The 26,979-nt window shown below is 37.1% G+C and overlaps 8 protein-coding genes across 14 annotated transcripts; 5 read left to right on the top strand and 3 right to left on the bottom strand.

Annotated features, from left to right (window-relative positions):
- On the top strand, nt 2,168–3,898 carry LOC104735465 (probable glucuronokinase 2). The gene is made up of 6 exons (XM_010455268.2): nt 2,168–2,407; nt 2,551–2,700; nt 2,819–3,010; nt 3,099–3,215; nt 3,297–3,457; nt 3,550–3,898. The coding sequence occupies exons 1-6, from the start codon at nt 2,168–2,170 to the stop codon at nt 3,800–3,802; spliced, it is 1,113 nt and encodes a 370-aa protein (XP_010453570.1). The 3' UTR covers nt 3,803–3,898.
- On the top strand, nt 4,618–7,205 carry LOC104735463. Its single transcript, XM_010455266.2, has 9 exons — nt 4,618–5,706; nt 5,793–5,848; nt 5,929–6,011; nt 6,093–6,171; nt 6,271–6,381; nt 6,464–6,573; nt 6,666–6,749; nt 6,835–6,872; nt 6,963–7,205. Exons 1-9 carry the CDS (start codon nt 4,701–4,703, stop codon nt 7,031–7,033), a joined length of 1,638 nt encoding a protein of 545 aa, XP_010453568.1. The 5' UTR covers nt 4,618–4,700; the 3' UTR covers nt 7,034–7,205.
- LOC104735464 (GDSL esterase/lipase At5g14450-like) lies at nt 7,095–8,861 on the bottom strand. Its single transcript, XM_010455267.2, has 5 exons — nt 8,509–8,861; nt 8,202–8,411; nt 7,938–8,110; nt 7,563–7,836; nt 7,095–7,473 (listed from the first exon to the last, which is right to left on the bottom strand). Exons 1-5 carry the CDS (start codon nt 8,777–8,779, stop codon nt 7,226–7,228), a joined length of 1,176 nt encoding a protein of 391 aa, XP_010453569.1. The 5' UTR covers nt 8,780–8,861; the 3' UTR covers nt 7,095–7,225.
- Nucleotides 9,528–11,404, top strand: LOC104735462 (transcriptional regulator ATRX homolog). 3 transcript variants are annotated; one of them, XM_010455265.1, is made up of 5 exons: nt 9,528–9,816; nt 10,152–10,249; nt 10,359–10,703; nt 10,789–10,888; nt 11,156–11,404. In XM_010455265.1, exons 1-5 carry the CDS (start codon nt 9,581–9,583, stop codon nt 11,256–11,258), a joined length of 882 nt encoding a protein of 293 aa, XP_010453567.1. In that variant the 5' UTR covers nt 9,528–9,580; the 3' UTR covers nt 11,259–11,404. The 3 variants fall into 3 exon arrangements, with proteins under 3 accessions (XP_010453567.1, XP_010453566.1, XP_010453565.1); XM_010455264.1 differs by having other exon boundaries at nt 11,153–11,404; XM_010455263.1 differs by having other exon boundaries at nt 11,144–11,404.
- Nucleotides 11,415–14,530, bottom strand: LOC104735460 (probable methyltransferase PMT9). 2 transcript variants are annotated; one of them, XM_010455262.2, is made up of 7 exons: nt 14,120–14,530; nt 13,802–13,906; nt 13,507–13,689; nt 12,561–13,155; nt 12,362–12,474; nt 12,016–12,236; nt 11,415–11,947 (listed from the first exon to the last, which is right to left on the bottom strand). In XM_010455262.2, exons 1-7 carry the CDS (start codon nt 14,363–14,365, stop codon nt 11,629–11,631), a joined length of 1,782 nt encoding a protein of 593 aa, XP_010453564.1. In that variant the 5' UTR covers nt 14,366–14,530; the 3' UTR covers nt 11,415–11,628. The 2 variants fall into 2 exon arrangements, with proteins under 2 accessions (XP_010453564.1, XP_010453563.1); XM_010455261.1 differs by having other exon boundaries at nt 13,802–13,966; nt 14,120–14,529.
- LOC104735459 (E3 ubiquitin-protein ligase RGLG2) lies at nt 15,956–20,182 on the top strand. Of its 4 annotated transcripts, none has more exons than XM_010455260.2 (12): nt 15,956–16,182; nt 16,496–16,574; nt 16,759–17,142; nt 17,270–17,354; nt 17,443–17,697; nt 17,785–17,882; nt 17,951–18,030; nt 18,128–18,233; nt 19,223–19,350; nt 19,432–19,624; nt 19,715–19,771; nt 19,863–20,182. In XM_010455260.2, the coding sequence occupies exons 3-12, from the start codon at nt 16,831–16,833 to the stop codon at nt 19,941–19,943; spliced, it is 1,395 nt and encodes a 464-aa protein (XP_010453562.1). In that variant the 5' UTR covers nt 15,956–16,182; nt 16,496–16,574; nt 16,759–16,830; the 3' UTR covers nt 19,944–20,182. The 4 variants fall into 4 exon arrangements, with proteins under 4 accessions (XP_010453562.1, XP_010453560.1, XP_010453561.1 ...); XM_010455258.2 differs by having other exon boundaries at nt 16,496–16,628; XM_010455259.2 differs by lacking the exon at nt 16,496–16,574.
- LOC104735458 lies at nt 20,772–21,532 on the top strand. Its single transcript, XM_010455257.2, has 2 exons — nt 20,772–20,971; nt 21,083–21,532. Exons 1-2 carry the CDS (start codon nt 20,868–20,870, stop codon nt 21,408–21,410), a joined length of 432 nt encoding a protein of 143 aa, XP_010453559.1. The 5' UTR covers nt 20,772–20,867; the 3' UTR covers nt 21,411–21,532.
- Nucleotides 21,958–23,349, bottom strand: LOC104737990 (cytochrome P450 724B1; the record flags this gene model as incomplete). Its single annotated transcript, XM_010458230.1, is given in 7 exon segments — nt 21,958–22,054; nt 22,363–22,484; nt 22,587–22,663; nt 22,666–22,693; nt 22,835–22,858; nt 23,035–23,121; nt 23,212–23,349. Coding segments are annotated over 7 exon segments (573 nt in total), but the record flags the coding sequence as incomplete, so codon positions are not given.

Genomic DNA, 26,979 nt, shown 5'->3' with positions numbered 1-26,979 from the left:
TTTGAAGAAAAAAAAAACATAACTAAACGTCATCACTCAATGGTTAAAAAGAAATCAATATGATCTCATCATTGAAGTTGCTATGATTGAATTTATATGTTTTTTTATCCGAAAAATATAGATTTGCATCAACATATTAATTTAACGTTATTTGGATAGACAGAATTGTCCCATAACTCAATTTCTACTATATAAAATAAGAGAACACGATAATATAATCAAATTTCGCTTGAGAAAACAATTAAGATGGATGTTAAACATTTGGCTAAATGCATGTTCCCTAATTCTTATTATACCTTTTTCAGAACTATAACATGTGCATTACCAATAGAAAGTAGAAACTATGATCAAGGTTACACACATGCTTATTCCACCAATTTTGTTTGAAGTAACTCTCAATCTTTTTTGGATAAAGAATAAGCATCTCAAGTTGGAACCTCCGAACCGGTCTTAACGACATGTCTTGTCCATGCTCATTGTTCAGTGTCCACCATACTAAACGACATGTTCCCGCGAACTTCTTTGACCTATTCGTCTGTGTTTTTTAGTTTCAGAGACACATTATATGCTTAGCTGAATTTCCAGGTAATTCGAAATATAAATAACTTCATTTTTAAATTGAAGCTTGAATGATAAGGAGCAGCACCATTGTTCCCTTTTTGCAACTACACGTATACTTGGTACTTGTACATACATGTACTTTTGTATCCCATCTCTTACAATTTCTTATCCTTTTCACCATCTAAAAATATAAAATTATTTATGCGAATTTCTCAACTATTTAGTCTTTTGTTCTTTTCTTTGGTAAACAGGAATACAGTATTACGTTTTGCAAATTGTGATACAAAAACAACACTGATACGAAGTACAAACCCCTATAATACAAATTATGGTCTAACTATTGGAAATATTTTTTTTATTGGAAATTATAGCTGATTGTACATTGAAATTTGATTATTTCCGAAATTTTGACTGTATTAAATAAAACATGTCANAAAAAAAAAAAAAAAAAAAAAAAAAAAAAAAAAAAAAAAAAAAAAACATGTCATTGTTTGTTTCCTGTTTCTTTCAACCCAAAAATGTCAACACAAATTAATGAATTGCCTGATATAAATACCGAGGAACAAAAATGAAAAGGAAGAAGATTATAGGAAACTTCTCAGTAAATTATATACCGAAACTTATTAGTCTTAATTAGCAATAGATATTATTGCTATGGAGAAAATGAAGTATCCAAAACACTGTTAGGGTTAAAAACAAAAAGAACTGTGGATCCAACAACCCTGGACCGTGAAGTCGAATAGAGTGTTTGTTGACCCAACAACAAGGTAGATTAGATCTCCAACGCTCTTCATAGTTAATTATACGCATCTACATCTACATCTACATCTACATACACGCGTACACAAGAAGTAAAACCTGGTTCATTTAGTTAACGATCACACCCACCAAATTTGTATTAACCTGTTTTGTCCCATTTAAGGTTTCTCAATTCGTTTGTCTATTGTGCTTGCTTATTATATAACTCTCATTATTGGTTGAGAAATCATCCAACCTTTTTTTATCTTTTCTAACATGTTTTGTATACTCTAGATGTCAGAAATATGTATATTATTATATGTGTTCATATCTCCAATCTCTCATGGGGTAGGGTATTCTAGTATTCAGCTAACTGGTTTTGATTGTATATTTTGGTTATACGCCTATTTTCACCTAATCTGAAATTTGAATACACGTAGTTCGTTTGGATTATTTAACTTTTATTTGATATATGAGATTAAGAAAGCATACCAAGTGGTTACCAGCAATTGTAGAACTCATATTTGATGATTTGATGATGTCCCAGCAATTCCCATTTTCACGAGAAAAAAACAGCACTCATATTTTGTCATTAAAACATATATGTTATAAAGACCCAATAATATTTTTAGATAAGGCCCATTTGTTATTCAAAAAAGAAAGATAAGGCCCATTTAGCACTTTCTGTTTCTGGTCGACGAGGTTATTCTAGTTGTAGAAACAACTTAGCTGTTACAGAACAACATACATCGCGACCTGACGTGTTATGGTTATCTCCGATGACACGGATTTGAAGATATTTTTTCTATAATCAGCTATAAATTGGGCAGAGTCGTACCTAAACCGTTTCACATTTGAAATTCAAACGATGGATCCCAATACGAAACCTGCGGAGTCTGGCAAGGTTCAGGATAAGCGTGTGTTCGAGCATCGCTCGTTCGCTAGAATCGGGTTTCTGGGAAACCCTAGCGATGTTTACGTCGGCCGTACGATTTCATTCACCATTGGTAATTTCTGGGCGTGGGCTAAGCTCGAGCCATCTGATCATCTCTTGATCAAACCTCATCCATTTCATGATCTTGTCCAGTTTCACTCCCTCGACAACCTCGTATGTTCGTTCTCTCTGTTTCCTTCAACTGATTATTTTGTTTCTAGCTCGACATTGATTTGTTTCTCTTAACTAAAATTGTTATTAAACTTACCTCTTATGGTTTTAGTAATTCTAACATTAGTTTGTGTCTTCTCTTCAAGGTTTATCGATTGGAAAATGACGGATACTACGGAGGTGTAAGGTTAATAATGGCGATTTGTAAAGTATTCCGCAACTATTGCAAAGATAATGGAATACAACTTCATGATAGAAACTTCACTCTATCTTATGATACCAACATCCCAAGACAGGTTTTTTTATTGATTACAAACTTTATTTGTTTCTGTTTGTGGTTAAATATTTGAATTCAGTTGATTTTTACATGTGTAACTGAAGCCATTGGTGTTTTTGATGTTTTAATTTTATCAGACAGGGCTTTCGGGTTCCAGTGCCATTGTATCTGCTGCTCTTAGCTGCCTTCTCGACTTCTACAATGTCAGGCAATTAATCAGAATCGAAGTCCGACCTAATATTATCCTTAACGCGGAGAAAGAACTTGGTATTATTGCAGGTCTTCAAGACCGTGTTGCGCAAGTCTATGGTGGTGGTCTTGTTCACATGGTTAGGATGATCTATTTGCAACTATAAATAAACGCCTTTGACATGGATATAAATATCGCTAGTGGTTTATCCTTTTTGTTCCTTACAGGATTTTAGTAAAGAGCATATGGATAAACTTGGATATGGGATATATACTATAATGGATATCAATCTTCTTCCTCCTTTATATCTCATCTATGCTGAGAATCCTAGTGACTCCGGGAAGGTTAGAGAGCAGCTAGCTATTCACTAATCTACTTGTGACTTTATTACTTACATTGTGAGCATTGCTTATGTTTAAATGCAGGTACATAGCACGGTTCGTCGAAGGTGGTTAGATGGTGATGAGTTTATAATATCATCGATGGCAGAAGTTGCAAAATTAGCAGAAGAAGGTCGAACTGCATTACTTAAAAAAGATTATTCCAAACTCAAGGAACTCATGAACCGTAACTTCGATCTTCGAAGGTTATCTATCAGATTATACACAATTCAAAACTGAACAAAGCAAAACGCGTAACAAAATTAATAATCAGCATTAATCTTTGTTTCTTCTTTAGGAGTATGTTTGGAGATGAATGTTTGGGAGCTATGAACATAGAAATGGTGGAAGTGGCACGTAAGATTGGCGCAGCTGCAAAGTTCACTGGAAGCGGAGGAGCTGTGGTTGCTTTCTGCCCTGACGGACCATCTCAAGTTAAACTTCTTGAAGAAGAATGTCGGAAATCTGGATTTATAGTTGTGCCTGTACAGCTTGTGCCTACGCGTCTCAGTAGCTCTGATCTTAAAACTTTGTCAGATTCAAAGCCCTGAGTTCTTTGTTACAGAACACTGAAGCTCTAATTAGGCTAAGAACAAGAACTAAGTTCTTGAGATCAATGTTCGTTGAGCTTATTCCATGTACTTTCATTTGACTTATTTGTTTTTTTTTCTTTATTACAATCTTTTCTACTAGTAAATCAATACAAATAAAAGTAGGATGTGTTTCTCTACAGGTTGATGACACATCAGCCTCAATTTTGAAGCTAGTGTTAACACATCAATTAAAACAGTAAACCAATTAAAATATAAGAATTAATACAATTCATCATGCACTATCCATAGAAATTGAATTATGTTCCACATGAATACTATGTCTCTCATGATATTTTTGTTCAAAAGATATAAAACATACATGTCCAATGATTAAGGCATATGGCACATATAGCCCTTCCTATTGGGCTTCTATAATGGCCCAAATAAATTGCATAAATTCACACGAGGTCGTTTAACAGTTAGCACTTAACAGCCTAACGTACAACCAAATTACATGAACATCTTGATCGCTTTCCTCAGATTTACCGATTTATGAGTGAAATATTTCTAAAGCAATAATTTTTTTAAAAAAATTATATATTCAATAATTTAATAGATCTAAAAATAGTTATAAAAAATATCTCGCAGCATAGGGTGGATCTAACCTAGTTAATATTAAAAATTCTTCGTGAACCACAACATACATTATCAGAATTTTTGAGTAGTAGTTTTATGGACTCAAGTGAAAAACTTCTAAAGGACACACAGACGACGTGCCGTCTCAGAGTTTTATGAGAAAACATCGCGTCGTTTTTATTTATCACTCAAACATCATCATTTCTCCGTTGGTACCACTGCGAAATAATCGCCGGAGGTGTGTGTTTTTCATCTTTTAGCTCGCCTCCAGGTCTCGTCAATGGCGAAATCTCTACACCTGACAAGACTAATGTCATCTTCAACAAGAATGGCTATGACTTCTTCTCCCATCTTCTTCTCAGTCAAACCGAGAAGAAACATCCATAAGCCCTACCTCACATCTCTCTTCCTCTCCACAACATCTACACCATACCCACTTCAATACGACATGATCATCAACCGTCCCACACAGTCTTCTCTCTCCCAAAACCGTCGTCGACCCGTTAAAGCTCTCGAATCCGGCTCCCCCCCTGACTCAGCGGAGCCAGAGTTCGATTCGTGGGTCGACAATAAACTGGCTTTAGAGCGTGAACAGGGTCGACCCGGTTCAGCGGATCCGGAGATGGACAAGGCGAAGAGGAAGTACTATAGTAAGAGGAGGAAGAGACTGTACGGGTCTGATTCAGAAGACGAGAGCAGCCGGAGATCAGATGAAGGGTTCGTGGAATTGAAACCTGAAGTTGTGGAATTTGATAGGTTACATCAGAGGGAAGAGGAGTTGTATTTTTATGATACTTTTGCGTATCCATGGGAGAAAGATAAGCATTATAAGAAGGTGTATCAGTTAGAGAAGAAGTATTTTCCTGATCAGTGTTTAGATAAGGCCTTTTTGCAACCTGGAGAGACTACTTTGAAGAAGGGTGATGATGATTCTGGGAAAGGTAGAGGGAAGAAGAAAGTAGTAGCACTTGGTGGGAAGAGAAATGAGGTTAAACGAATTGGTATGGAGAAGAAATGTGATGAGGATGATGATGATGGTGATGACAAGTTGGTGTTTTTTGATGAAGCCAATGAGGAGAAGAAGAAGCCAGAGGAGGAGATTGTTGTTACTGAGAAGAAAGTGGAACAGTTCTTTAAGGGTTTGACGAAACCCTCCAATGAGAAAGGTGTGGCTAATGGTGATGGTGGTGGTAATGAAGAACCTTTCCTTGTTACGAGAAACGGTGAACTTCCTCCTAGATGGGATGGTCCTAATGGTACTGTGCTTTTGGTGAACAAACCTAAAGGTGAGACGCAATTTGTGTAACCTCTCTCTCTTTCTTTCTTTTGATGTTTGCAATGTTATGTGATTTGGTTATGGTATTGTTCTTAGGATGGACTTCCTTCACTGTCTGTGGTAAGCTACGACGATTAGTCAAAGTGAAAAAGGTTCGTGCTTATATCCTTGTCTAGTCCAAGATTTGAATTTGTCATGCATTTTTAGCAGCTAGCTGGTTAGTATTTCTCAGGTGGATCATGCTGGAACACTTGATCCCATGGCTACTGGTCTATTAATTGTCTGCATTGGTAAAGCCACTAAGGTTGTTGACAGGTTTGTAATTTCTCAGTCCAAAGTTTATATGCTTATGATGATTTTACAGAAAGAAATTATAAAAGCCCTCTGTATCTGCAGATATCAAGGTATGATCAAAGGTTATAGCGGAGTTTTTCGTCTTGGTGAAGCCACTTCAACTTTAGACGCCGACTCTCCAGTACTCTAACGACCCCTTTCCTTTGCTTTCATGGTTTATTTCTACATTAGATCTATACCATGACTCGTTAGAGTTTTCTCAACTGTACTATTGCTTCAGGTGATTCAACGAGAACCTTGGGAGCATATTAAAGATGATGACATTAAGAAAGCTTTAACATCATTTCTTGGAGAAATATGGCAAGTTCCACCAATGTTCTCTGCGATAAAAGTGAGCACTGATCAATCTTGAACCGTTCCTTATCTTGTGGGCTGCATTCTTTCTACCTTCTTTAACTGTATTTCATGTTTAGGTTGGAGGTGAGAAGATGTACGAAAAGGCAAGAAGAGGAGAAACGGTAGAGCTGTCTCCAAGACGAATCTCAATATTCCAGTTTGAAATCGAACGCAGTTTAGATGACAGGTTTTATCCATTTTCTGTACAGTGGATTAACTGTTTGAAAACAAATGTTCATTCTTGAGTCTCTCTAAACATCTATCGTTTCTCTATTGCAGACAAAATCTTATTTTTCGGGTTATTTGCTCTAAGGGTACCTACATTAGATCACTCTGTGCAGATCTTGCTAAAGCTCTTGGAAGGTGAATACAATTTTCATCTTTGATTACTAAGTGATTCAAGAAGACTGGAATTGCTACTAAAATAATATTCCTTTTTTTGCTACAGTTGTGCTCACCTCACTGCTCTTCGGCGAGATTCAATCGGTAAGTTTGTTCACAAGTCTCAATTTGGTTTTTTCTTTTAAAATCATCCAAACTTGATTCACTCTTTACCATTTCCCTCTCTGCTTTCAGGCGAATATTCTGCGAACGATGCTTGGGAATTCAATGAATTAGAAGCAGCAATCAGCAAAAACTACTTCTAGAAGAAAATACTTTTCCTCTTTGCTAAACGGCTTCCAGAGATGTTAATAGAAGATCCATCAATGGTGAATTTTTTGCTATAAAGAACTCGTAAGGTTACACAGGCTCACATAGATCATTGATTGTTCCTTAAAACGTATTATTGCCGTAAGAGACATATATTTATTTGGTTCATTAAGCTCTTCTACTAAATCTCACTGTCTATAACAAGCTCGGATTATTGGAACTGGAGGGTCAGTGAGCAAACCGCTGAGAGTACGGTCAGCCACGTGCTTGTTTGCAGCTTCAGTATAGTGAACTCCATCCCAGCTCACAGCCATTGCCGGGTTAGGACATGAGCCACCGTAGATTTCAGTATTGTTCACTTTCCCTTTGTTCCCGCACCAAATGTGATCATACTTCTCATGATAGCCACAACATACCTTCAATGGGTTTGCAAATCCTGCAAAAACAAGAAATAGGTACGTTAAAACTTTCTACAAGGGACTTTACAGACAACAAATCGAATTGTGATGACCGTGTTGTTGTAACCTAGTTTCTTGGGGTTGCTCATCATTTCGTATTTCGCAGCGTAGACATCAACATAAGTGATGGCTGCCTGGGTGAGTTCTTTTCTGAGATTGATGACTGTTTCCTTGAGCTTTCTGTTGAACTCCATTGCCATTTCGTTTTGAGCCTTCACGCAGCCAGATTTGTCCAAGTAGCCCGGTGCAGGAGTGCCCATGTAAAACATGTTTACGGGTAAACAACCTAAAGGACCCGTGTTGTGTACCCAAAATGTTCTTCCTCCTTGCTGATATATGTTCTGCGAACAATCATATAGCATAGCAAAACCCGTTATTCAGAATCGAATGAAAGGTGAAGAGAACATTGCATATCTCTTTATGAACTGCATTCAGATCTCACCCGAACTGCGGAAGCTAAATGGCTGACAATGTCGGGTATTGTCGCCTTAAGTTGATCGACGCTCATTGTTCTAAACCCAACAGAGAGATCATTCTGTCCAATATCAAAAGTATATAAAGCCTTTGCAAACTCTTCCTGTCTTGGAAGCTTCTCTCTATCATATCTACTCTTAACTGTTTTTTTGGAATGCAGAACAACCAACAGACATGTAAATAACAGACAAGCTAAAGATTTAACAGAAAGAAGAAAGAAAAAGTAACTAACTTTGTGTGAATAGTTGTGCCGATCTCGCTTTGAACTGATCGAACTGAGCAATTTGCATATCGAGAGAGAATGGACTAATGCCATATTGAAAGATAGTTTCGTTCTGTCTTCTTATGGTTGAACCACCAGTTGCAAAGTTTGCACCATGTCTGAAGTTTGATCCCAACGAGTTTAGATATGCGCTCAAATAAGGCAACTCCAGACGCTCAGCTGCCAACAACAATTCAAGAATCAAAAATTTCTGAGAAGATCATTGAATCAAAGTTGAGTTTTTCAAGATCTGTTTTTTTTCAGCAAGCTCCTTTACCTATGAAATCAATGGTGAGACGGCCATCAGAGTCTCGTCCGGCAGGTCTGTGGAAGAAACCTTGACCATAAGGATCCCTGATAGGCTCAAAAGCAGCGGAGATTCCTCCAGTGTCGGAATTAGAATCTCCAAAGTTGTAAATCGCCGGAAAACTACACTTTGGCTGAACTGTTGTTACAGCTGCTGTTGTTGTTGCTGTTAAGAGGCACAGAAGAAGCCACGAAGAAGAAGAAGAAACCATAAGTTTTGCCCTTTCGAGATCACTCTTCATTGCGAGTAACGAAACACGAGAGTGATAGAGAGAGAGAGAGAGAGAGAGAGAGAGAGAGAGTGATGGTATTGGTACTTCACAGTTCATACTCTGCCTTAATATAAGACTTTTAATTTTTAGATTTTTCTGAAAATGGGTGTGAGAAAAATGTGTTTTTCCTTCTTCTGAAAAATTACAGAATTAAAAAAAAAAAAAAAAAGAGAAAAAGATATTATTGTGTGTCTTGAGATTTGGACCGGACCACAGTTCAACAGTCCTGAGCTGTGTTGTAGTTGGAACCCAGAAAAGGCGCTAACGGTTATCATTGTCGGTACCTTTCATTCACCTAAAAAGCATAAATATTTCTACGACTAGAGATAATTCTGATAATTTAACCAAATATTACAAAATAAATTGGTCCATGTTTCCAAACTTACAAAAAAAAAAAAGAAAGAAAAAAACAGAAATTATTGTTTTGCTGTGAACAATTTTATAATTTTTTTCCAATTGTTCTCTGATGTGTTAAAAAAATCAAATAACATGAGATCATGGAATCATTCGAATGGAACAGACGAGAAAAAAAAGTTAGTTTTATCAGTTGCCAAATGTAGCAGAATGGACCGCGCGTGCTTCCTTAATTGGGCTGATATTATGACCACTAGGCCCATTTACTGTTAATAAGCCCAGAAATAATAAACGACGTGCAGTTTATTTCATTTACAGTAAAACGGCAAGTCGCAGTCGTTTCATTACAACAGTACTTGCTGTCCTCCCTCCTTCAGTGAATGAAAAGACACAAATCGCTAAGAAAACTTCACATCAATGGCGGCGACAGAGGAAGCGACGACGACGAAGGAAGGCGCTGACCTATTGGGGAAGCCAAAATATAAGAAACTCGAGAACGGGAGATTTAAATGCGTTCAGACGGGTCACGAGCTACTCGAGAAAGATAAGAAGATCTATTCACAGAGTAAACGTTGCCGTTTAGGGCTTATAGATTATGCCTTGTCTCACAGCAAGCCTCCTCTTAACTTGTTTGAGCAAGATCCTAACGCTAGGTATAATCTATATTGTTTATCTCTCTCCCAAATGATGTTTCGATTTCAGTTCTGATTGATTATGTATTGAATTAGGGTTATAGATACTGGAGAAGTTTTGGCTTCTCTTTTGAATTTTTATTGTTCGGCAGCTGTTGGAGACTATGGTTTCGTGTCCTCAAATTTTTAGGGCTTAGGGTTTTATGAGCTTGTGGTTTTAAGTTGAAATTTTTAAAAACTTTCAATTAAAACGTGAATGTATGCTTACAAGATTCTTTGAGTTCATTCGTTGAGAAAATTCTGTTTTCATATATATATAGCTGAATTTGTTTTTTTTGGCATGTTTTGTTTGTCAGCTCAAAATTGAAATGTAAGCTAACTGGCGATACAGTAAACAAGACTGAGGAACATATTTGGAAGCATATCAATGGAAGGCGCTTCCTTAACAAATTAGGTCTGTAATTTGAAGCTTGATTAGAGTTCCATTAGGTTGCAAAACTTATTCGTGCAAGATGTTCATTTTTTTTGTTAAGTTAAATGGTTTGATTGTTACTATATGACAGAGGAGAAGGAACGAGAGATAGAGTCTGGATCTATTCCAGGGGAAGGTGGAGAAACGCCAGCGAAAGAAAATGGCGTAAAGGAAGAAGAGAAGAAAAAGAAGAAGAAGAAGAAGAAGAAGACTAAGAAGGAGAAGAAGAAAAACAAGAAGTTACTTGAAAAGGAAAATAATGGAGAAGAAGATGTTGACGATGAAGTCGAACATGAAAATGGTGAAGATGTTGAGGAGGAGCTTGAGTTTTGGATGCCTCCAGATGGTGAGAGGTGGGACTTTGATGATGGAGGAGACCGATGGGGCTCAGATTCAGACTCGGAAGAGGATAAGAATGGGGAAGAAGATCCAATAGGTTTGTTACTACAGCTTTTGGTATCATGGATTCATGCTTTGAATCTCAAGTTGGAGTCTTACTTTGTTAATTACTTGCAAAATAGGTGAATTTGATGAAGATGGAGAGCTTAGTGTGGAAGAGTGCGTATTGCTAGGTGAAGTTGATGAAGATAGCAAGATTGTTTTTGATGAAACTCCTGCAAGGTACCATGAATCTTCATATCTGTATTGGTTTTATGACGTTTATGTGCATGTTGAAGGTAGACAAAAGAGTATCTTACTTTTGTTTAAAACAAAGAAGAAGTGTTGTCGGATTTTAATTTCAGTTTGATAATATACTGGTAGATAAAAATGAACTTAGAACTGTGTTGGAGCAAAGTTAGGTGTGTGTTCTTCTTACTATTAGATTAGGGGAGAGTTAGTTATTGGTTTAATGAGGAGTCTAATGAAAGACTTTAGTGTTCTTAGCAGCAACAAGAGGAAACCTGAAGAACTTAGTTCCAATGACCTTCCTTCGAAGAAGAAGAACAAGAAGAAAAAGAAGAAGAATGTCGTGGAAACAACATCGTCATAATCTCTCTCTCTTTTTGTTCATCCTGTTTTGCATTTCAATCTGTACTTGCTCTACTTCAATTTATGGGCTCAGTTTTGATATTGTTAATGGTGTGATAGGAAACGGGTTAATGATTCTTTTCTATATAATCGTAGTTTACTTGTCAATTCGTTTACATTCACGAAGCAACCTTATATATTTCCGCGAAAACGGATTTAAATTTATAATTTGAAAATGAAAATCGCAAATAAGAAGCTTTTGCAGGTTTCCTACAACAAATGCATCATCACTATGTATGATTGTCGTGTAATTTACACTTCTCCTTTTAATACCGGTAAATAACCCTAAACACTGAGAATTTTCCTCAGCTATGCCTCTGATTTTGTAAAACTCACGACACTGAAATGGCGGGCACGCTCCACAGTTTCTTTCTAGCGATCAAAACTCTCTCATCTTTGGTAGATAGAGAATCACCATTTGGAGTCGTCTCTGTGAACCACTTATCCCATTTTAACAATGTCAGATACTTCTTGATATAGCTGATATTGTCTGATGTGTCACGAATTATGACAAATCCTTCTGGGCGTAGTATTCGATCCATCTCGATGAGCAGATCTTCAATGCTGCATCCACGTATTCGGGTTTCTGTAACTGTGTTCCATGCATGGATAAGATCATACGTTCTTGGGTATGTGTCAAAGGCTTCACACCTGCAAAGAAACTTCATTTAGCATGATAGGATTATGCACAATGTTTCAAGATGAAGTCATTTACATACCAATCATGAGTGGCTCCGATCAGGCCACGGTCATAGATGATCTTCATTCTTGGGGAGGATTGAACAGGCATGACATTCATTACCCATACATCTTTATCGTTTAGTGCAGCTGCGAAACCGCCAAGGTTTGAGCTCATGTCCATCACGTTTCTTATGGAGTTCTTTTGCACCATTGGTTTCAACAGTTTCGAGTATTCTATCACTCTAAGACGCCATGTTTCCTGCACTCGCACCCCACTTTAGTCAGCAATCAAAAAGTGTTTGGACATAGAGAGGCATGGCAACCGAAGTTCTCAGGGTCTGGATTACAGAAATAGAGTATCCGATGTTGAAAGAGAAGGATTACCGTATCTTCACGGAATTGCTCGGGAGTGACACCAACTTCTTCAAGACGTGGTGGAGGAGCTGTCAGCCTCCGTGGCCAGGGAACGAGTCCACTCCATCTTTCTTTATGCATCCCTGGGTATATTAACAAACATGAAATGGATAACAACCTTAATGATCCTTAATACTATATAAGTTAGTGATAAGAGGCATATACTTACTCACTGAGTAAGGTGATATACAAGCCTTCATTGAGACGTTCCAAGTTGCATCTGGGTCATCACCAGAAGGACAAAGGGGAGGCTGAACACCTGCTTCCCTTTTCAAGTAACAGCTGTTGGATATCGGTTTTCCCCATATAACAGATTGGTCTCGTTTAGCAACGACCCTCCAACACATTCTCTTGAAGAGATCATGCATCGCATTCCCAATCTTTCTGTTTTCTGTGTCGTGTGCATAAGCTTCAGGCGACGAGTATACAAAGTAGCCACCAGGTCTGAGCAACCTATCAAGCTCCAGCAACAAGATCCCATCTCTTTGAAGCCAGTCTATCCGACATCTAGAACAGTGAGCAAGTTCAAAGGATCTGCTTGGGTATGGAAGCCGCTTAGTCCCAAGAACACCAAGTGTTGATGGAATTCCTCGTTCTAAAGCAAATTGGATCTGGTTCTGGTGAACATCATTAGGAGCAAGGGACATAGCAATGATGTCATGTGACAGCAGATAAGCTCCGAAGCTAGCTACCCCACAACCAACATCAAGAACATTCCGAATGCTTCCCCCATTGTTGAGTTTGTCGCCAGGGAATTTCAGCATCTAAAGCAATAATCAGTTTTTTTTTTTTTTTGTCATCTGAAAGAAGAACTTGAAAAGAAAAAAAAAAAGATAAAAACAGAGCCAAAAAACATCCTGAGAATTGCAGAATGATGCTCCCTGGTATAGGAGCAACAGAATATCCCACATATGATTTGGTAAAAGTAGACAATCCTATACATCATCTAGTCAAATGGTTTCAACTGCATACTGATATAACCTTCTACCATAAACGTTCACTGGTAACATTGGTAACTAAAAATTTAAGCGAAAAAGGCGCAGTGGCTTAAAAGGATAGGCCCTACGCTTGAGATTCAACAAAGCAAACAAGTACATAAACGATGATAACTGTACCTGAGCAAGGGAAACTATGTATTTGTCAGCTCCATAGTGGAAGTGTGTTCCTCCCCCAGGAAAATTGATCTTATCACCATTTACAACCATCCAATTCTGATCAGACTTCTCTTGCGCAAGGTGTGTGTGCGGGATATTCGCCTTCCACACCTCGTCTCTACTGACAGGCCACCTTAACGGGATCTGAAAACTCCAAGAAAACCATTTATCATCAACCACCAAAACAAGAGCCATAACATATACAAGAATGCTCAAATTCTGTAGTACAAGAGAAAGAGACACAAGTCGGACAGACCTTATATCCAGTAGGAGGCGGAACAAGGCAATTGAAACGCCGTTCTGGTGGAGGGCAATGATGCTCATAGTGCTCCATCAACGTTAAATTGAGTTTCAATTTCAACTGGTAATGAAGATTACGATCCAAACACGGTATAAGATCCGAGTGTCTCGAATCACATATCTACGGATAGGATCAAAACGAGCACAACTACTAAATCAATAAAGATCACTCCTCCACTACGTAAATGAACACAAATTAAAAACACTACGAATCTAAAAAAATCTCCACTCAATATTGTATCAAAAGAACACGATGAATGCTGGAATCACGAACCGGAACGCTTTTAGGAACTTCGAAACGGCTCACTGCAAGCACAGCAGCTCGATTCGTCATCGTCACGGATCCGGTGCGAGCGCGGTTATCAGATACATCATCGAACTCGTCGGACTTTCTGGATCCGGGAGCGAAGGAAGAGCCGTAGTAGAGGCAAGTCAAGCCGAGCAGAGCGATGAACCCGACGAGAACGTAGGTGAAGAGCTTCGGAGTCGCACGGACTCGCTCGGTTCTGAAGTGCTTCATTACTCAAGTGTCTACGGATCCGGATCTAGATCTGACCCGAGACTGAAGACCCGGAAAAATCTAGCTGCCGGTGGACTGAAGAAGAGTGGATGGATAGTGTGAGAGCGACAGTAGATTCCCGCGAGGTCGAAGACGACGAAAAGGACCAGTGTCGGATTTTATTTGCTAGGGGATAATATTTTGGGTTGTTACGATCCTCTGTGACAAAGACTACGAATGTTTCTATGCTCTTTCACTATAAGACACGGTTAAAAACTTAATGGGCTCCTTGTATTGAGCCTCCATGTGCTTTAAAGGCAGGCTTTATATCTTTTGTCGTATATTGCTGGGCTTTGTATACATACTAGTTCTTTCTCTCTACTGTATCTTGGACTTTGTAATTTGTCGTCACATACATATATTTTCACAAAACGGCCGAAAACATTGACTTGCAGAAGATGTTCACCAAATTGATTGCACTATTTTTAATGATAAAGTAAAAAAAGTATACTCCGTATTAATTACTAGGTTAGTGAATCTTCTTTAGATAAAAAAAAGTAGGATTAAACACATTTGTTATTCAACCATGTAGTGGTTTGCTTTAGTTAGTGTCATGGCACCAAGCCACCACTAATCCCCCCCCCCCCCGACGCATATGCCGATCTTTACACTTATATAATGCATAAAATTTTAAAAACATTTGTTATTCCCATTAGATTCGAAAGGCTTTTATGAACTATAGAGTAACTTGTTGGATTTTATGCTCTAATCATCTAGTTTGAAAATGCAGTCCCACGTACTTCTTGTTTGCTCCTTGAAGGAACGACGGTCCAAGGAAAACAAAAAAGAGAGTTGCATAAATCACGGGTACCAAGTTCTATACTTTAATGTAAGTCCATCTAAGTTTCACGTGTTGTGTCTGCTCACCGAAGNAAAAAAAAAAAAAAAAAAAAAACTGCTATACTGAAATTAAGATAACTTTTGCTTAATCAAATTATAAGCATGATTAACAAAGAGGGCTAATGGAGGTTAATTAAAAAGTCAAAATTTCTATATTTTATTGGACAAGGAATATTCAACAGTACCTATCGAGTAATGAAAAAAAGGAAAAGCATTTAGTATGACAATTTTTAACTGCAGGACGAAGGAAACATATTGAAGATAGGATTTGGCACGTGGATGGGGAAACTTCTGATAACCATCCATTTTTTCACCTAAGATATTTATTGCATATATTATCATAGATTTGTTATTCAACAAAAAGAAATATTATCATAGATTTATTATGCATATATACAAGATTGATATTTAGTCGTGCAAAATACGATTTAAAGAAAAGTAAATGATCTATTCCGAAAAAAAAAACCTAAAAATATTATAATTTCGTTTAATGTATTGACTAATTGAAATTTAAGAAAATGTCAATATAAGAATTTCAAAGAAACTGTCAATTGATACCGTATTATGACTTTAGAATATCGAAAATATTTGTATATAGCCAATTGTTGAAAGAAAGAATAATTAGTGGGGTAAAATTAGAAAAAGTTTCCACCATTACACACTTTTTTTTTTTTTTTGTTTAATTGAAAGTGATTAATAAGTCTCCTAATGATTTGATGATAGAAACAAACCAAATACCCAATACAACAACAACAGAAGAAAAGTGAAATTGCTTTCGAACAAAAAAAGGGGAAACAACTTTAAAGGCCAACTCTCTGTTGTAGGATTCATTCGATCCGCCATTGCAGAAGCCTCTTCCTTCCTTTCACTCTCTCAATCCACTTCTGTGATTATTCGTCATTCCCTTTGCCTCTTCTTCTTCTTCTTCTTCGTTTAAAGTAAGTTCATTTGCCTCTCAATCGAATTGGGTCATTCATTATCCGAAACTTTNTTTTTTTTTTTTTTTTTTTCTGGTGAATGTCGGGAGATTCAATTTTTTTTTTCCGATTTTTGGGTTAGTCTTTCATTTTTAAATGAATCAGAGACTGTTTAGGTTCAATTCCGAATTTCAAAAGCTCATAGATTTGTCGGAGAACTAGTCCTTTTTTTTTTTACTAATTCTGGGTATTGAGTGTTGCAGTAGGTTAATTTTAATTGGACTTTTTTATATCTTAATCTAGAAGTCACTAAATCGCGTTCTTTTTTTTTTAGGAGAATTACGTGACGTGATTGAATCTGCTTTCTTTTTTGTATAAAAGACAACTACCAACCTAGAGCAATTTCGTAAGCGGTATATAATTCAACATCTGTCAAAGATAAAGCTTTCACCCTTTTGACGGATTAGGTGAATTGTGTTAATTGCATTCTTCTACCTAGTTAATGTCATGATTTTAACCAAAGTTTCTGCATTTTTTTCTTTTCTGGGTTTCTTGAGTTATGTATCTTAAATGTCAAATCTTTTTTTTGTTTTGCAGGTGTACTTGGAATTGACCTTGTGAGGTGTTTTTGATTTGATTCAGAAAGGTTTAGTTTTTATATAAAGTTTGATGGGGACAGGGAATTCTAAAGAAAACTGGAGACAGTCATCGTTTAGGTCAGCTTCAGCATCCGCAGCATCACCTTCTTCATCTTCATGGGCTTCTCAACAAAGCTATCCTCAATATGGTGCTGATAGCTATAACTATCCTCCTCCACCTTCATATGCTCCTCAACCTCCTGAGTATACGCAACCTCCTCCACCTTTGTATAGCTCTCAGCCTTACTCTGCACCTCCTTCTCAAAGTTATGTTAGTGATAATAAGAAGAGGTTGGAGCGGAAGTATTCCAGGATTTCTGATAATTACTCTTCTTTGGAGCAGGTGAGCCCGAGTCTCTAGTTGGTTTTGGGCGGAAACTAGTGTGATTTTTGTTGATGTCAGAACTTGATAGTTGTAGATTCTTATGGGTTTGAGAGAAAAGATTCACATTATGTTCTGTTTCATCTAGGTCACAGAGGCTCTTGCACGTGCGGGTCTAGAATCTTCGAATCTCATCGTTGGTATAGATTTCACTAAGAGCAACGAATGGACAGGTTGGTGAGATTCAAGATCCTGTCTTTGGTGTAATGCATCGAATGGTTTCACACTCTAAAAGCACTTTCTTCTTGTTTTTGATAACAGGGGCGAGGTCCTTTAACAGGAAAAGCTTACACTTCATAGGCAGTAGCCCCAATCCTTACGAACAAGCCATTACTATCATAGGGAGAACCTTAGCCGCCTTTGACGAGGACAACTTGATTCCATGTTATGGTTTTGGAGATGCATCAACACATGATCAAGACGTGTTCAGTTTCAATTCAGAGGATAGATTCTGTAATGGATTTGAGGAAGTCCTTGCTCGGTATAAAGAGATTGTGCCTCAACTTAAACTCGCAGGTTTATTGCTTTCCCTTAGTTGGCCACATTCTCATGAATAAGCTAGCTAGCTAAGGTAGTAAATGTGAAATTTTGAATACTTTTCAGGGCCAACCTCGTTTGCTCCGATCATCGATATGGCCATGACCATTGTTGAGCAGAGTGGTGGGCAATATCACGTCCTAGTGATAATAGCAGATGGGCAGGTACTAATCATTCCAGTATGAACCTTTGTTTTTGTGTCAAGAGAAGAAACCTCAATTGACCGTTTCAGGTGACAAGAAGTGTTGACACGGAAAATGGACAGTTAAGTCCGCAAGAACAGAAGACAGTAGATGCAATCGTGCAAGCAAGGTTGGAATATTGTCCAATCTTTTGATGCTGTTTTCTCCATTGAAATTATATCTCTATGTGGCTGGTTTTTATGATATTGTTTTTTTCGTTTTGACAGTAAGCTTCCTCTATCAATCGTCTTAGTCGGGGTTGGGGATGGACCTTGGGATATGATGAGAGAATTTGACGATAATATCCCGGCCCGAGCCTTTGATAACTTCCAAGTAAGTTTACTTAGAATGNCTAAGAGCAACGAATGGACAGGTTGGTGAGATTCAAGATCCTGTCTTTGGTGTAATGCATCGAATGGTTTCACACTCTAAAAGCACTTTCTTCTTGTTTTTGATAACAGGGGCGAGGTCCTTTAACAGGAAAAGCTTACACTTCATAGGCAGTAGCCCCAATCCTTACGAACAAGCCATTACTATCATAGGGAGAACCTTAGCCGCCTTTGACGAGGACAACTTGATTCCATGTTATGGTTTTGGAGATGCATCAACACATGATCAAGACGTGTTCAGTTTCAATTCAGAGGATAGATTCTGTAATGGATTTGAGGAAGTCCTTGCTCGGTATAAAGAGATTGTGCCTCAACTTAAACTCGCAGGTTTATTGCTTTCCCTTAGTTGGCCACATTCTCATGAATAAGCTAGCTAGCTAAGGTAGTAAATGTGAAATTTTGAATACTTTTCAGGGCCAACCTCGTTTGCTCCGATCATCGATATGGCCATGACCATTGTTGAGCAGAGTGGTGGGCAATATCACGTCCTAGTGATAATAGCAGATGGGCAGGTACTAATCATTCCAGTATGAACCTTTGTTTTTGTGTCAAGAGAAGAAACCTCAATTGACCGTTTCAGGTGACAAGAAGTGTTGACACGGAAAATGGACAGTTAAGTCCGCAAGAACAGAAGACAGTAGATGCAATCGTGCAAGCAAGGTTGGAATATTGTCCAATCTTTTGATGCTGTTTTCTCCATTGAAATTATATCTCTATGTGGCTGGTTTTTATGATATTGTTTTTTTCGTTTTGACAGTAAGCTTCCTCTATCAATCGTCTTAGTCGGGGTTGGGGATGGACCTTGGGATATGATGAGAGAATTTGACGATAATATCCCGGCCCGAGCCTTTGATAACTTCCAAGTAAGTTTACTTAGAATGTGACATACGAAGTTTGGTGTTTTGATTTGAGTATCTGACGTTCTGTTTATAGTTCGTGAACTTCACAGAGATCATGTCAAAGAACAAAGCTCAGTCCTTGAAGGAAACAGAGTTTGCCCTTTCTGCTCTCATGGAGATTCCTCAACAATACAAGGCGACACTAGAGCTTAGCCTTTTAGGGTAAATGCCCTAAACATAATCTTTATCAATTTGGCTTCAATTTTCACCCCAAAAATCTCAACTTTTTCTTCTTTTCTGCAGAAGAAGAAATGGGAGTATCCAGGAAAGATATCCTCTTCCGCCTCCAATGCATGGTGGATCAGCGTCCTACAATAGTCCAAAGGCTTATCGTCCTCCAAGTTTCAAACCGAGTGTTCCTCCTCATCCAACTGAAAGCTATCAAGTAAGGTCTAATCCCGCCCCACCCGCTACAAGTTCTGGTTCCGATAACCAGGTACTTTAAAATCTGAATGGTGCAGTCTGAAAATGTTACTTGAAAAAAAAGTGTGAACTTCATGTTATGTTATTGAATATTTTTGAACAGCTATGTCCGATTTGTCTGAGCAACCCGAAAGACATGGCCTTTGGTTGTGGCCATCAGGTAAATCCAACAAACACAATCTCCCATCTTCTTAATACTTGAAACGATCAAAACATCAAAACTAATATTTCGCTTATGTTTTTCTTACAAGACTTGCTGCGAGTGTGGACCAGATCTTCAAATGTGTCCGATTTGCCGTGCACCGATCCAGACAAGAATAAAGCTCTACTAACAAGTAGACCAGATCGACGAACCCTTCTCTTCTTGTTCATCTTTATTACAACTTCTTTTTGGGAATTTAGCTTGATCTAATCACTGAAATTTCTCCGAGAAAGATCGTAATCTTTGTGTAAAAAAAAAAAAATTGCTTGTTCGTTGATTCACTTCCCTAACTTGATCTGGTCTCAAAATCTTTGAGACTTTGACTTCTTTCTTATTTGGTTGGAGTAAAAATGTTGTTGTTCATGTGTCCATGTCTTTTTTTTTTTTTTGTTCTTTCTTTTGATTCTTTAATTGGTTATTTGAAAATTCAGGAAATTATAAGAGTTGTGTCGTGTGTGTGTGTACACTAACACCTATTTTTTTCTTGCATATAATGAGCCTCCGTGTTAGCTATATAGTATATACAAATCACGTGATGTGCTTATATAATCAAACCAACCTACCCCCGTACGCTTGTCTTAACTTCAGTAACATGTGGCGCTAGCTTAGTATGGAAATTCCATTCAAATCCAACTTACGCTAAATTCAATATAACTGAAATTTCAGACTTGTTACAAATTTAGTGGCGTTACATTATATGTAGATCTCTAATCTTTAGGATGACGGTACCAAATTCGTCTAGTGCAAATGTATTTCGATGACATATTCTCTCTCTCACTCGCACATTATTTACTTTCTAACAGTATAAAACCATTTATTGCAGGGGATAAATTGAATTAGAGTATAATAAATCTTTGCAAAATTAAATTTAAGGCATCGCATTAAATTCACGTACACGCACCTAGCTACTTCAAATAAATTGACCCACCAGCTATACACATTGAAACATCAACAACAATAATGACAACTCATATAATTCATTGATGATATACATTTCTCAAAGATATCTCTTGGGAAAAAAAAATTACTCAAAATATTCTTATCCATTATACCAATGGCTTCCTCTCTCAAAATCACCAATATCCCTTACCAGAGGCTTTCTTTAGACGATGATGTCTTCGGCCAAACAACAAGAAGATCATCATTATATTCTAACAGGTTTTGATTCTATCGATCTACACAATCCACCTTCACTATTAAACTGTTTTGATATCATCGAAGCCTATGAAGAATCTTTTTTTCATCAGTCTTTGTTATATATATGTACAGGTTCAGGAGAGTGGTGTCATTGGGAGGAAGAAGGAGGATTAGGGTTAGAGTAAAGATCCGGAGACTTAGGGGATTTGTGAGGAAGAAAGCGAGTAGGGTTAAACTTGGAATCTCAAAATTACTGAAGAGGTTGAAGGAGAGTCAATCACACTTTGGTGATCTCTTTGCTGGTAATTACCTTTTCATGCAAGTTAATCCTTCTTCTCTTAACACTAAGTATGTCTTTGACAAATCTTTTCAAGGCCAAAACGGTAACTTGCCCTCTAAATTATCTTCCCCTAGAGTGAGTTCTTATGTAAAGACGGATCTATATAAACATCAAGTTTAGTTTGACAAAAAAAAAAAAAAAAGGTTATGATTCTGTATTTTTTAGTTACACGTGGTTATGTGTCTGGTTTGTAACTGAATCACGAAGAAAATAAAATAATATTTTCTATGATATTTTCTTGATCATACTTGTAAGTTGTAATTAACACAACACTTGTTTTAACTTACAGTCTTGGTCATATTTTCAATTGACAGGACTGAGTTGTATAAGCTATCATCATATCGTGTTAGATTACCTAGTATGCGTGTGCGTAACACACTAACCCCACATATTTGAAATGGGAAATAATTGACAATCGAAATATAATATTAACCATTTAAGTAAATGTTGAGTAAAAACGATTAACGTGCCAACAATAATAGAGATATATCATATCGAAAGGCAAATAGTCATTTCATCTTAAAATCCCAACACGAAACTGATCGATCCACACAACTCTATGACTAGAGATCGATGGACATTGAATTTGTTACTAAAAGTTAAATAAATTTCCATCCAAGATGGATTACTTATTAAAGCAGCTAATCTCTATTTAAGGATTAAGGATTTAACTTATTTTAATTGGCTCGTCCTCCAAAAGCATGCCTCTCTTAAACTCCACGTAAGGATGCGATATTGGCATTTCATCAGCCTTTATTTTCCACCTACCATTATAAATAAATTTCTTAGGTAATGTATATAAATGAGTAAGTAAAGTAAAGGTGTCAAACTGGTCAAACCAATTCGTATCGATCATTAACATCCATCAACTCTAACTTCACGATAAAACACATATCTTTTCAAGCAGGTTTTCAAGTACGTAAAATAGTTAACTAACTGAAAAATTAAATTAAAACGTTTTAAATAAAAATCTAACTAACAAAAGTTTAATAGATGATTATATATGTCGGGTAAGGCAGTGTCCATCAACTAATTTAGTCAACAAAAGAGAGTGATTAAAACGGAGACAAACCTATAAGAGAGGACAAGATGATGAAGGAAGAAAGCAGTTTGGAGTTTGCCAATTTCACCACCAGGACATATTCTTACTCCTCCTCCAAACGCCATCGTTTTCTTGTTCATCTTCGCCTTATCCTATTTATTTTTAATTTATATAAAAAATTTAATTAATTTCACTTTTCGTTTTTTTTTTTCTTTTCTTTGCTAACCATTTGAATGTATCAAGATTTTACTTACGGTCCATCTCATGGGATTAAATTCAAAAGGATTTTCATGAAGAGATGGATCAAGATGTACTGCTGTGAAGATAGGAACACCTTGCATCCCTTTGGAATCACGTATTCTGCAAAATCAAACATATTAGAGTTAGTTTGAGTTAAATATTTAAAATATTAAAAAAAAAAAAGATGATTAAAACTAATACATTAACCTTTGAAATTGATACTGTGAGTAGATTTTCTATGTACCATCTTGACGATATTTCCACATCGTAGCGCCTCAAACATCAGCTATAAATTCGACCCATTGAATTTCATATGTTAATGTAAAAGAATAAATCGAAAACTAAAGATCTAGCTAGTGTAATACTAATTGTCATCAAATGATTTTATTTTTTTTCACCAAAATAGTTTATGAAAAATAGCAAAAAAAAAAATATGATATGGGACCGTTTTATGAACCATACACATTGAGTGAATTCCATCTTCTGATAATCTTTCCAATTCAAAAGTTCTCCTTCTCCTTTCTTGGCTCTAATGGATTCATGTTCTTCCTGTACACATTCACTTACATAATTATTTATTTTTATACGCACTACGTGCACATACATATAAAAAAAAAGGAGGAGATCGAGTGGGGATACCTTGAGTTCGTTAAGTAGATTTGGGGATTTTGCAAGAAAATAAACGACTAAGGAAAGAAGAGTAGCGCTTGTTTCAAACCCTCCAAACAAAATGTCCAACACAATGCTGACTTTCTCTTCATAATCTAGATCTTCATTTGAAATGAAAAACCAACATTTTATTCTTCTTTTTTTTTTTAAGAATTTAACAATCTTTGTGATTAAAATATATTTTTCTGTTGATAAATAGAAAATATATTGCAGGATCTAGGAAACGTTTATATAGCAACTGGAATTAAATAATAATAACCTTTTTTGACATGTATCGCTAATAATAATCACTACTTAAAAATAAAATATGTGTTATATTTGGTTAAAAACCACATAAATCATAAAATGTTAATTTTAGACATTATAATAAACCTTATTTTCAGATGTTACCATGGTTACCTAGTAATTAACAGTGCTAAAACAAAATCTAAAGTATACTTTGTCACTTTCTATCAATTAAAAAAACAGTAAATGTATCGTCTGTACAATAAGTCCATCAGACAAAATAATTGAGAATGGAGAAAGACAAAAAAAAAAGTGAATAAGAGGAATGTAAGAAACTAAATGATGATCAATTGACACACGTGCATGCAACTTGGGACCCTCATGCAATAAGTTTGTTGGTATATCAGTTTCTTTACTTTCGAATTGGCCAAAAGAAAAAAAATTCACATACTTACATGCGTAAGTTGGTTTGGTTGATCATCTTTTTGACTAATTAGGCTCAAATGATGGGATGAACTTTGACAATTGCAATCAGTTGAAGTTGAGCTGAATAATCTGTTTTACAGATTGAATTTTGTTCGATAATGCATTTTATATAGTATTACTTAAGGTATATTCTAACTTGAGGCAACACTATCTTTAAACTTAGATTATCTTAGTTAAATAAAAAGTATATACATCTTTTAACAGGTTAAACAAAGTACATGGAAGTAAGTTTACCTTGTTTTTGTTTTTCTTTTAAGATGTTTCACTTGTTGCTAGTTTGCTACGTTGGTAAAGGTCCCTCAACAAAGCCCATGAGAACACCTTTTAAGGCCCAATATGTATACGTGGGTTTAAAGTTTTAATTAACTATTACACATATTTTTAAATATTGATATCGCTTTCTCGAGGCTTATTTAAAACCTCGTCGTTGGATGAGACTTGGCCATGCGTGTACGCCTTTGTGAAGGACATGCTCAGTCGTCTCTTTCGACTATAAAACGTTCGTTCTTTTTTTGCTAAATTGCAAATATCGTAAATATATGAAAAGTTTGGTGATACAAGTTATACAGCCTGTGTAGTTGGTTTCTCGGCAAAAAGATAACAAGAAAGCAACCGAACAAATTAGAAAAAATTATAATTTCGTTAAATCCATAAGCTCATCAACCTCTTGAAACGCTTGTTAAGAATTCTGGCATTGATGGTGTTCTTGATCTCTCGATCAATCTCCTTGAATAGCACTGATGGCAGCACATGAATCTGATTGTGGTGTAGGCTATTTCGTTGTTTCCAGATGGCGTACATGACTGATTGTGCGATCAGCTTACGTAGGATTGGCGGCGACCTGATGTTCTTAACCTTCATCCACGAGAGTAATTCAGACCAGGTAAAAGAGATAGATGGTTGCTCTAATCTCCTGCTCACATCATTTCATAGGAACAGAGCGTAATCACACGACAACAACAAATGATCTCTTGTTTCAACATGGGTAAAACGTTCGTTGTAGTTACATTTTTTTTGTTTTTTTTCTTTTCTCATTTCTCCAACTCCAACAGTAATAATGTAGGTAACAAGGATTCTATGAGAAAACAATAAATTACTGTCGTTTTGATGATTTGGATCAGACAGGTGGGCTTCTTCAGAGAGTTGGGCCGGTAACGGTAGCACAGGCCCAGCTTGGTCTGCTAAGAAGATTGCCCAGAAGACAAACGACAATGGTCATGTCGTTTAAGTGATATCACATCTTAACTGTGTGTATTGTACGACTTTGTCTTGTATCACCCTGCAAGACGACGACATAGGGCTATTAAAGGAGTGAGGAGCAGAGGGAACAAAGTAGAGCATCATTTGGCGTTATATTACAGAGAAAAAGGACTAAGAGGTTAGAGAGAGAGAAACCGAGAGTGGGTATGAGAGACTCTTGTCTTCTTCATTGTTCTTGGTCTTTCTTGGGGTCTGATTCTTTGTAAGGTGAGAGACGTGAGCTTGGGGGTGAGTTTGTTCAAGTTGTAATTGCTACTCTGATACTCCTTGTCAACCGGTTTCAGGTTCACCGAGACGTACCAGGATCACATTGATCCTGGGAACTCGTACATCCTCGTGTCTCCTTTACTTTCTTGCACTACTAATCTACAAACCTGCAAAACATAAAACAGAGCACAAGGAAACACAAACATGGTAGTCTTACTCGGTTAAACACTCAAGGAAATTCCTAATAGTGGTATCAGAGCAAGGTTAGAGTGTTCTAACCGAAGAAAGAGTAGATCTACAAGGAGCTCTACTAGTCCAAGGAGGGTATTGTTCTATAACTCAGAAAGGTCCAACCTTTAAGGTACATTTTTTCACCAAGTTCGTTTTTTTTATGTATCTGGGTTATTTCTGAAGTAGATACAAAAACAAAGTTGGAAAGTAAGAGTCTTGTTAGAATTTCTGGTTGTGTGGTTGGTGCTGTGTGAGTTTTGCTGAGACAGTTTGTTGGTTTTTTCTTTTGTGTGTTGGGTTTTGTGGTGTGAACCTCGGGTTCTGAAGAGGCCTCAGTGATGGAACCTACACAAGGAATATTTGACGTGGAGAAGTTCGATGGAGAGGGAGACTTTGCTTTGTGGAAACACAAGATGTGCGCTCAGCTGGAAATCTTGGGCCTTGAGTCGGTACTACAACCACCAACAGCAGAAAAGTGCTGAAGCAAAGGATGGTGAAGACTCAGAAGGGGCAGCAAAGTCAGATCCGAAATGGCTAGATAAAGACAGGAGGGTAAGGAAAATCTTGAGTCACAGTCTGGGAGATATGGTGCTTAGAAAAGTCAAGAAGGAGCCAACCGCTTATGCTATTTGGACAGCTCTAGAGAACAACTATTAGGCTAAGACATTACCACACCGGTTCTATCTTAAGCAAAGATTCTTTAGTTTCAAGATGGAGGACGACAAGAACCTAAACAAGAATCTAGATACCCTCAATAAGCTCATATCAGACTTATCTAGCCTAAACGTGGAGATGAGTGAGGAAGATACGGCTGCAATCCTCATGAACAGTTTGCCTAAGAGGTTTGACAACCTCGTACACACCTTGAAGTATAGCAGCAAAGACAAGGACTTTGTTACTCCCAAGGAGATCATCACATCAGCATATTCTATCGAATTGGAGTTGAAAGATAAGGGAGTACTAAAGAAGCCTGCAAAAGAAGGGTTGTTTATACAGACAAGAGGCATAACTGAGAAGAAGACTCAACCAAAGGGAAAAGTAGACTCAAGGAGCAAGTCTAAGACAAAGAAAAGGACTTGCTGGATTTGTGGTAGTGAATATCACTTGAAGAAAGACTGTACGAAGAAGAACCAAGCGAGCACAAGTCACAAGGGTGAAGCAGGCATTGCACAAACTCAAGGTGCTGAACCGTTGATGTTGACAGTTTCAGAATATCAACCAAAGGATGCTTGGATCTTGGATTCTGGATGTTCTTACCACATAACATTCAGAAGAGATATGATGTTTGATGTAGAAGAGGTAAATCGAGGAAGGATTCTGATGGGAAAC

This window comes from Camelina sativa, chromosome 13 (assembly GCF_000633955.1).
Source record: "Camelina sativa cultivar DH55 chromosome 13, Cs, whole genome shotgun sequence".
Lineage (NCBI taxonomy): Eukaryota > Viridiplantae > Streptophyta > Magnoliopsida > Brassicales > Brassicaceae > Camelina > Camelina sativa.
This window is presented reverse-complemented; position numbering and strand designations above follow the sequence as displayed.

What these genes read in the sequence shown, in the direction of transcription:
- LOC104735465 (XM_010455268.2), top strand. Translation starts at nt 2,168, where the DNA reads ATGGATCCCAATACGAAACCTGCGGAGTCTGGCAAGGTTCAGGATAAG. An exon ending in ATCCTAGTGACTCCGGGAAG is followed by an intron (nt 3,216 to 3,296) that starts GTTAGAGAGCAG and finishes GTTTAAATGCAG; the next exon opens with GTACATAGCACGGTTCGTCG. An exon ending in CGTAACTTCGATCTTCGAAG is followed by an intron (nt 3,458 to 3,549) that starts GTTATCTATCAG and finishes TTTCTTCTTTAG; the next exon opens with GAGTATGTTTGGAGATGAAT.
- LOC104735464 (XM_010455267.2), bottom strand. Translation starts at nt 8,779, where the DNA reads ATGAAGAGTGATCTCGAAAGGGCAAAACTTATGGTTTCTTCTTCTTCT. An exon ending in ATTTAGCTTCCGCAGTTCGG is followed by an intron (nt 7,837 to 7,937) that starts GTGAGATCTGAA and finishes GATTGTTCGCAG; the next exon opens with AACATATATCAGCAAGGAGG. An exon ending in GAGCAACCCCAAGAAACTAG is followed by an intron (nt 7,474 to 7,562) that starts GTTACAACAACA and finishes TTGTTTTTGCAG; the next exon opens with GATTTGCAAACCCATTGAAG.
- LOC104735458 (XM_010455257.2), top strand. Translation starts at nt 20,868, where the DNA reads ATGGCTTCCTCTCTCAAAATCACCAATATCCCTTACCAGAGGCTTTCT. An exon ending in TCATCATTATATTCTAACAG is followed by an intron (nt 20,972 to 21,082) that starts GTTTTGATTCTA and finishes ATATATGTACAG; the next exon opens with GTTCAGGAGAGTGGTGTCAT.
- LOC104735460 (XM_010455261.1), bottom strand. Translation starts at nt 14,365, where the DNA reads ATGAAGCACTTCAGAACCGAGCGAGTCCGTGCGACTCCGAAGCTCTTC. An exon ending in CGCCTCCTACTGGATATAAG is followed by an intron (nt 13,690 to 13,801) that starts GTCTGTCCGACT and finishes TGGAGTTTTCAG; the next exon opens with ATCCCGTTAAGGTGGCCTGT. An exon ending in AGCAATTCCGTGAAGATACG is followed by an intron (nt 12,237 to 12,361) that starts GTAATCCTTCTC and finishes GTGCGAGTGCAG; the next exon opens with GAAACATGGCGTCTTAGAGT.
- LOC104735462 (XM_010455263.1), top strand. Translation starts at nt 9,581, where the DNA reads ATGGCGGCGACAGAGGAAGCGACGACGACGAAGGAAGGCGCTGACCTA. An exon ending in GCGCTTCCTTAACAAATTAG is followed by an intron (nt 10,250 to 10,358) that starts GTCTGTAATTTG and finishes ACTATATGACAG; the next exon opens with AGGAGAAGGAACGAGAGATA. An exon ending in TGGGGAAGAAGATCCAATAG is followed by an intron (nt 10,704 to 10,788) that starts GTTTGTTACTAC and finishes CTTGCAAAATAG; the next exon opens with GTGAATTTGATGAAGATGGA.
- LOC104735463 (XM_010455266.2), top strand. Translation starts at nt 4,701, where the DNA reads ATGGCGAAATCTCTACACCTGACAAGACTAATGTCATCTTCAACAAGA. An exon ending in GAACGCAGTTTAGATGACAG is followed by an intron (nt 6,574 to 6,665) that starts GTTTTATCCATT and finishes TCTCTATTGCAG; the next exon opens with ACAAAATCTTATTTTTCGGG. An exon ending in TCTTCGGCGAGATTCAATCG is followed by an intron (nt 6,873 to 6,962) that starts GTAAGTTTGTTC and finishes CTCTGCTTTCAG; the next exon opens with GCGAATATTCTGCGAACGAT.
- LOC104735459 (XM_010455259.2), top strand. Translation starts at nt 16,831, where the DNA reads ATGGGGACAGGGAATTCTAAAGAAAACTGGAGACAGTCATCGTTTAGG. An exon ending in ATTACTCTTCTTTGGAGCAG is followed by an intron (nt 17,143 to 17,269) that starts GTGAGCCCGAGT and finishes TGTTTCATCTAG; the next exon opens with GTCACAGAGGCTCTTGCACG. An exon ending in GAGCCTTTGATAACTTCCAA is followed by an intron (nt 18,234 to 19,222) that starts GTAAGTTTACTT and finishes TTCTGTTTATAG; the next exon opens with TTCGTGAACTTCACAGAGAT.